Source organism: Strix uralensis, chromosome 18 (genome assembly GCF_047716275.1).
Source record: "Strix uralensis isolate ZFMK-TIS-50842 chromosome 18, bStrUra1, whole genome shotgun sequence".
Classification (NCBI taxonomy): domain Eukaryota; kingdom Metazoa; phylum Chordata; class Aves; order Strigiformes; family Strigidae; genus Strix; species Strix uralensis.
The window spans coordinates 16,201,573-16,209,943 of record NC_133989.1 but is presented as its reverse complement, the minus strand read 5'-3'; the positions used below and the strand labels follow the sequence as shown (position 1 = coordinate 16,209,943).

Sequence of the window (8,371 nt, the reverse complement as noted above, 5' to 3'; positions counted from 1 at the left end):
CAGAAAAGGCCCAGAAAGTGCTGAATTCTCATACTTGATCCAGACTATCTTCATCTCCACTGACAAAGCAGCTGCTCAGTGGGACATTTGTCTACTTGTGTGTCCTTCTGGTATGTGTCTTCTGCTTTCAAAGGAGGGGGGACAATAATTGCACTTGTTGGCATGGGGCTGTCAGGACTGCTAAAACTAGCAGGCTGTATGAGAAGGAATATGACACGAGACACCTTGCTGTTATCAAATTTAAGCAGCCACAGCAATCTTAGCAATACCTGAAGCACAAAGGAAAGACATGTCATGCCCTGAGTTAGTTCAACATGTTTTTGCCCAAGGAGATGAGAGATGCGAGTGCAATCAAAGGCCCCTACACACCGAATGCAGGGACAACAGGGGCTGTGAACCGAGTTCCTCACAGACTTCAGGCCCTCGATCGTATTCTGACTCCAGGAGAGATCTGGAGCAGAAACAGAGACTCCTGAAAGGTGCTGGATAGGGATAACCTGCTTTCTGCCATCCACAAGAGGGAAGCTTCTGCATTCAAGACCTGTTCAGTCAATCTGCAGGTCCAAGGAAAGACATCAGGAAGAAACCAGAGGCAGTCACCGGATTCCTGCACAAGAAGCCAAGTCAAAAGTAAGCAATTCCCAATGCATACATGTTCAGCAGGCTCTCCAGAACACAGCAGCAGCTCTTAAACTTCTCAGCCTTCTTAAAACAGCATCCCACCTTTTTGATGTGGATCTCAGAGTGTGATCCCACTCCCTGGGGAAACCAGGTCATGGATTTCCACCCCAACAGTATTGTGCCCACAGAGCCCTGGGGGCTCAGGGCACCCCAGGTAGTTTCTCACATACTGACTTCTCACACAGACCCCCAGGAAAGCAGGGAGGGTGCTCTGCAGCAGGGAAGTTCTCCTTAGCTAATGGGAAAACCTGGATGGACTGTGTTTTCTGGAGATGCTGCCACATGGATGTGGAAGAACTTGGAGGAGAATGACAGAATGCCCAGAAACAGGCTCACTTGTTCCATCAAACTTTGCTGCTCTGCTGTAAAACATCCTCAAGTAAGGTGTTCAGTCCAGCACCTGAATATCAGTATCTCTAGAAGGGATATTTTGGAAGGTATCTCAGGAGAATTTTAAAGCAATTCAGAACTTTTAGAGTAACATGTAAGTTGTAAGGGACTTCCTCAAGCATATATATAAATGCACAGTGGTCAGAGTTAATAGTGGTAGTTTATGTCTTGTATCTTTAACAGGAACTTGATTTAAAAGATTTGTGGTTTAATGGAATGTTTGCAGTTCCCTTGATCAAGTTTTTGAAGTGTGAAGTTTGTAGTAAAGGTTTCAGAAAAAGCTTTAGTTTCAGCCTGCTTTTTGTCCCCCCCTTCCTATCACTCACTCCAGTCTAACCCGTACCACTGAGGCAAAGGTCAGGGGGAGAATTCGAATGTGCTTTGTGGGAGTAGCTGGTGTATTTGGAGAAAAAATAGCAACCTTTTGAGCCCAGTTTCTAAAGATGAAATGAAGAAGCACTATCGTGCAAAAACCTGGCCTGTTTTTCCCCACAATATTAGTTGTTCTAATGAAATATTTCACTTCTTCCCACAGAACTTGCTTTATGTGCTTAAACTAGCATGACAACAGCAACCTTACTACAGCCAGGCTTTACAACTGCACAGCACGTACCTGAGTTAACAAGAAGCATCTCTGCATTGCATCTGTTCTCTGTAATAGGCATGAATGCAAGCTGGCTGGCCTGAGAGCAAGTACTTTGTGTGTGTAGAGGAGGGGGTGAGGTGAGGTAGGTCTCTAATTGCATGTGCCCCAGAAGTCCTGCACAGCTGAACTGAAAAATGAAGGGTTTACACTGGAGAAAATACAGTTGAAAACCAGAAAGGACTATGTGGTTACTGCAGACCTTTTGGAGGCTGAGTTAGGAATATTGGTGTTTTGAGGACAGTGAAAAGGGGTAGGAGGAGGGGTGATGGGCAGACAGACTTTCCACTTTCTGGGAATTCTGTCACATTAAATAATGAGGAAAAAAGGCCCCTAATACTTTTCTTCATGTGCAACTGCTTTCAGCTCTCGGGATCTCCTGAGTCTGTTACAGTCTATTGAAAGCCCTCAGTGGTCTCTATCAGGTACTTTTCCCATCTCACCATGAACCCATGTAAACATTTTGCACTCACAACACCCTGTTGCGAGGCGTTCAGCAGGCCTGCTCTGCTGTAAGAAAAAACACCTCCCCTCATCTGCTTGCTCCCACTAGCTGTATCCAAAGGCCCTTGTTCCTCTGCTGGAAAAGAGTGAACAACTGCTGCCTGCTCTCTCCCTGCCTCTCAGGATGTCACAGACCTTTCCTGTGCCAGCCCACTGTCTTTCCCCTGCTGAAGAGTCCCAGCTTACTCAGACGGTCCTTTGTGGAAGCCATTTGACCTCTGAGCTTCACTGCTGGGTTTCTCCCTAGTTCTGTCTGGAGGTCAATTCTGCACCCAGGGTTGAGATCCAGGCTAGGCATGACATAGGCAGTGGCATAATGTTTTTCTTCTTTTTGTTCTCAATTGCTTTCCTAGCTATTTCTAACATTTCATTTCCCCCCCCCCTTTTTCCCCCCACTCTTTTCTTGGGCGATGTTTTCATGGCAGCAACCAACAATCAAGGAGTTTTCCCTGACCCCCAAGGGAAATGGACAGCTCAGAGCCTGGTCTTTTTGTACATGAAGGGGAGACTCTTTTGTGCCTCAGTATAGCCTTTCTTCATAATTCTTTGTTTTGGTTTGGTCGAGTGTTTTTCAGTTTACAGAAGGGAGAAGGTTTTTTTCACCTTTAATTACAAGTAAAGATCTTGACCAGTATTGGTCAAAGCTCTGTGAGCTCCCCTGGAAATATCTTGTTTGGATCATGATTCACATAAGAAGTTGTGTGCATGTGATTTTTGATCCCTTTGTTGTGGTTTGAGCCCAGAGGGCAACTGTGCACCATGCAGCCACTCACTCACCCCTTCCCCCCCAGTGCTGGGAAGGAGAAAATAAAGCAAAAGGCTCAGGACTGGAGATAAGGACAGAGAGGGATGCTGACCCGTTATGGACATGGGCAAATAGGGGAAGGAAAAAAAAGAATATCCCTTTAATTCAAACACTAACAAAACCAACACTTAACAGAGTGGGACAGTGAGAAGCATTACCACATCTTCAAAACACCTTCCCACACCCCTCCCTTCTTCCCAGGCTCAGCTTTGCTCCCGGTAACTCTACCTCCTGCCCTCCAGCTGCGCAGGCGCAGGGATGGGGGGTGCAGTCAGTTCTCCGCTCCTTACTCCAAGGGAGGGGGAAGGGCACACACACTCCTCACATTCTCCCCTGCGCCAGGGTGGTTCCCCTCTCATGGGAGACAATCCTCCACGGATTTTCTCCACGAGTCCTTCCCACGGGCCACAGCCGTTCCCATGCTGCTCCAGCGTGGGTCACCCCCGCATGTTGCAGCCCTGCCAGCGCCCAACTACAACAGCGGGGGCTTCTCCTCCCCTCGAGTCCTGGTCTTCTCCGGGCGCAGCCCCCTGCTCTGGTGTGGGGTCCTCCACGGCTGCAGGTCAGGATCTGCTCACTGGTGACCCCCCTGGGTGGGGGGGGGCAGCCCTGCCCTCTCCCCACAGGGTACAGGGGGGCTTTCTGCTCAGGCACACCTCCCCTGCTCCTCCTTCCTTCCAGACCTCGGTGTTCGCAGAGGTGTCCTTCTCCTAACCCCTCCTCACAAGTTCCAACCCCCTTCCAGGTTCCCCTTTTCAAACACGTTATCAGAGTTGCAACCACCTTCGCTAACTGGCTCAGCCTTGGCCAGAGGCAGATCTGCCTTGGAGCCAGGGGAGCTTTTGAGAAGCTTCTCACAAGGGCCACTGCTGTAGCCCCCTCCCCTGCTACCAAAAACCCCATCACACACACAAACCCAGCGCACCCTCAAGGTCTGCATTAATGCTCAGTCCTATTGATACACTTAAAAATGTCACACAGGATGAAGTTGAATGTCTAAGCCTGAATATTCCAAACTGTTATAATCATAAACCACATTAACAATCCAATAAAAATAGTAATTTTAGTAGACCTATTTGGCACAAAACTGTGATGACTGACAGTATTTTTGTGACTTCTATTCCCTACCGATTTGACTCAGCAGAGGATAAGGGGGTGAACAAGAATGTCAGTACTATGTTTGTTCCATTGCACCGCTCTCCTTGCCTCATGTCAGGGTAGCTATATGACATTTGTACAACTGATGGTAAGACATGAGTCCATACTATTATTTTTTGGTGCTAGTCAAATACTGAAGCTAGCACACCAGCTTTTCAGTTTCTCTCTCCTGCTCCTGAGGGTCACTGTTGTTTAATCGATCTCCAGCCAGGGAATCTGCACAGGCATCTTTGAGAAGGGTCCCATTCAGAAGCACTTTGTAAATCTGACTGTCAATGTAATCCCGATCTGAGCTTGTGAACTTTTTGTCGTGTGCTTGGTGTTAACATCTTCAAAACTCTTAACTTCTCTCCTGGGTAGAAGCAAGTTGAAACTGTTGTTTTCAGAAAGTAGAATACGAAGGAGACACAGGACTAACACATATGCAAAACAGAACCAGCACTGCATAAGGTGCAATTTCATTTGTTTAGTTATGTTAGCTTTAATTCTGTGTAGCTCAATCTTTATGTCCTTTTACTTTGGTTGAGTAGCTGTCCTAGGATAGATGTGTCACAGAAAAAGTCTTCTCTTTCAGGGATTATTCATTACTTGTTTGGATTTCCTTTTCCATACATAGTTCTCTCTCCTTACCTATGTTTTTGTTCTCACATACTCATATTTTGTCCCCAGAAATCATCTGCCTGAAATAATACTTTGTAGATTCTACTATTCATCATAAGGGGAGGTTTGACAGCACCTGCTGAATGCGAGAGGAATACAGGGAAAAGGCAGGGAGTGGCCTTGCCCAGAGGAGCTCATCCCACTTCTCACATCCAAAAGCCTTGATTCTTTGTCTTTGGCTTGGCAGAAATCCTTCCATTAAGACAGAGTTCAGAGGTCCTGTAGATACAAATTACATACAAGTTTGTTAACATTAGCTAAACTCAGTTACCTTCCTAATCAGGAGAACATTAATGAGTAGCCACCAAAATCAGCTTATCAGTAATTGCTCTCCATTTTTTTTTCATTTTTAAATACTGTGTGAGTGCGTACAGCTCATGCAGGCCCTTCTTAAGAGTTACTGAATATCAGGTTTTATTAGTTACAACCACATTTCAATATTCTGAGTTATTTATTGACAATATGGTATGTGTATGTGTATATTGACCAATGGGAATCCCAGTTTTGAAGTAGGTAGCCTATGAATCTCATGCTCTTAAGAGATGCAAGTCCGTTACCCCATCCCAGGGTAGCATCTGCTGGAATAGATTCAAACCACATTTCACTTGTGTTTGGCATTCTAAATGTCCTGAGGGTTTTTCATAAAAAATCAAGCCCCTGGATCACAGACTTTTTCAGAAAAAATGTGTTACCCAAATCTTATGTGATCCCAGAATTATTTCGTAAATATCCTTACACCATGGTAACCTTTATGCCCAAAGGACATCTGATGGTCTCCTGAGAATCTTTTTTTTGCAAAGTAAGTCTTGGACATAACTTGTTTTAACACAAGTTCTCCTCCCTGTCTTTATGCAATATTCATGTGTCTGAAGGAACAAGAAACAGTGGAAATGGTGAAAAACTAAAACTGTTAAAAAAAAAGTTTGTCCACTTGTAAGAAAAAAGTTATTTCATCCTTTTTATTTTGTTCCATTTCTGCCTGCATGAATGTTAAATCCCAGTGAGACTATTTCGCTTCACTTATTGCTGTTTGCATGAATGTTTTTCTATTCTTGTATGTAACCTTCGGTCTCATGTTCTTTTGATATTGCTTCTGTATTTATATGTACGTACCCCACCTAGATGAAAGTTGTTCTGCCCAGTCATTAAGCACAACTCTGAATTCCTTTTGGTTTTTCAAAGAAACGTAATTTGGAAACTGAGGGAGGGTGTTTTTCTGTCTTTACTAAAGAGAAAAGTCAGGCTCTGTTGGGTTAATTCAATTCTTATCCATCCATCCATAGTCACATTTCTAGTATACTGAACTGGAAGACTTGAGAACTGATAAAGTTTAACCCCTATTGTATCTAGAAGAGATACAACTTCTACTGTGCTTTCCCTCTTGGCTGGTTCATGAGTAAGGAGATGTTATGTTCTTCTCAGTGCACCACTGGAGGCTGAGCACTTTATAACTAAAGGTATTTCTGCAGCATAGGCTTTGTTCAAATTTTATCTTGGTTTTCACCATTATTAGATGTTTTAGCATGTGTTGCTATTCATTCCTCATGTCGGGTCATAGAAATTGTTCTCTTTTGTCTCTTCAGGCAGAGCAGTCAGTAGCAAGAGTTGAGAGGAATAAGCTGAGAATAAGCTCAGAATAAGCTGAGTGCTGAAGTAGCTGAGCAAAGATCTCTGACCAGGAGAAGCTGAGCTTGTGTGAAAGAACAAATGAAGAGCTCAGTGCAGAGAAAGCCCACCTGGAGCAGCTGCTGAAGAAAGTGGAGGAGCAACAGGAGGGGCTGCAGGTGGAGCTGAGGATACTGGCAGAGGAGAAGGCAGAAACCCAAGAGCAGCTCAGTCAGGTGAGACCAAACACCTGGTGCTTTCGGGGTGGGCTTTTGGCTGCTCGGCTCAGTGAAGCTCAGTCTGTTGGATCCTGCGGTGGTTTTGTCAAGGAGACACTTGGTAGTGCTGGAGGTCAGCAGCTTTGTTTACTGCCTTTTGGAAATGTGTTGATGGCTGGCAGAGCTGTTCTGCAGTTCTCTCGGTTGTCCTCTGCTGCTACAGATGACTTCAATCCACCTGCCTGTGGTGGCCTCTCTTTTGGCTTTTGATAAGCTGCAGAGAGATGATTTGTCTTGCCCATGAATCTGAGTGAGGCTGCTACTCTCCCAATGTGGCAAAAGAAGCAAACAGCGTAGCTCTTCACCCTTTTTCTGAGTCAAAAAAACCCGGGGTTGCATGTTTCTATTCATGCTTTTTGTTGTGAATCTGCACCTTTCAAAACTCCATTTGTTCGAGCCTGGAGAGTGGGACAAAGCTGCAGGTCAATGTCTGCTGTCTTGTACTGCTAAGAACGGGAATGAGACCTTGAAATTGTTGAAATTGTATTTTAAGGCATATGTGCATCTTTGAATTGCTAGAGCCTCTTTACGCTTTGAGGAAGAAGAAGAGAAATAGATGATCAGCTGTTTCTACAGGCTACAGCAGGTCCTGACTTGGCTCCTGCTGAGGCCTTTTGCTGTTCACTGGTGCTGTCACCTCAGGTCATCGCTTCTGGTGGATCTGGCTGTTGAATGCAGCGGCTGTCTCTCAGGAAATTGATGGTCTAGAGATATTAGTGCCAAGTTAAGGTTCAGAGACTGATCGAGCTTCCGGGTCTCTGCCTCCAGCACAGCAGCTTCGGGCTCCCTGACCACAGCTGCTAAGGAGCAAGACAGCTCTTGGTGAAGGTCTGACAGCTCCTGGCTGGTCTTTGCACAGCACTCAATATAGTCCTGCTTGTATTTTCGTTCTTGTGCCAGCTGCGTCTGCAGAAGGGACACCTGAAAGAGGAAAAAGGCCGAGCTCAGACAAGCCCACAGCGCCAGGACCATCCGTAGCACAGCAGTACCAGCTGCCAGGGAAGACACACCTTCTGACTCCAGCCCTGACAAACACTTTGTCCTTGTGGAATGGAGAGTAACAGGTTCCCAGAGTCACCCTGAACTGAGCTCAGATTATCAACAATCCAAGATTCTTTCTGGCGTACCGTTCCCATGTACAACACTGAGACATTACATGCATATTAAAGGCAGAAGTTCCTACAGAATTGAGTAACCCAATTATTTTTCAAAAGAGAGATCTGGGCTACTGACACCTTAGTTCCACTTGTTTTTTCCTCAGCAGGAGGGCTACTGGTTACACACGGTAGTGAAGAACTGCTCTGTTATGGTCTAGTTTAAAAACCTGGCAGCTAGTACATGAAAAGGGAGCAGCCTCTCATTCTTCCTAACCTTAGAGCATTTCACAAATGAGCAGAGAATAATTTGATGAACAAAGCCCAGAGGGTAATGAGCCTTAAAGGGCTGCTGAGGCCTTGACAATCCTCAAACTCTACCATTTCCTGGCAACACAGGGTGGTGCCTGCTGGGCTTTTTGGTGGGACAGACCCCGCTGCTCCCACCCCCCGGTAGGTTTGCAGTGCGGTGCAGCCACAGCAGCTCTGGCATGTTGCCCTCTGCCTGCTCTGGAGAGCGGGAGATGCCAGCACCGGGGGCAGCGCTCGGGGC

General features: G+C 45.9%; 1 protein-coding gene across 10 annotated transcripts in view; it reads right to left on the bottom strand.

The window, feature by feature from the left end:
• Positions 1-3,997: 3,997 nt before the first annotated feature.
• Positions 3,998-8,371, bottom strand: part of LOC141951504 (uncharacterized) — a 35,987-nt gene continuing 31,613 nt past the window's right edge. For 6 of the 10 annotated variants that reach the window (XM_074887842.1, XM_074887844.1, XM_074887845.1 and 3 more), the window contains one exon: positions 3,998-7,645. In XM_074887842.1, the coding sequence (XP_074743943.1) occupies positions 7,358-7,645 (288 nt within the window). In that variant the 3' untranslated portion in view covers positions 3,998-7,357. The remainder of the gene's footprint in view (positions 7,646-8,371) is intronic. The other 4 variants (XR_012631368.1, XR_012631369.1, XR_012631370.1 and 1 more) reach the window with 4 other exon arrangements.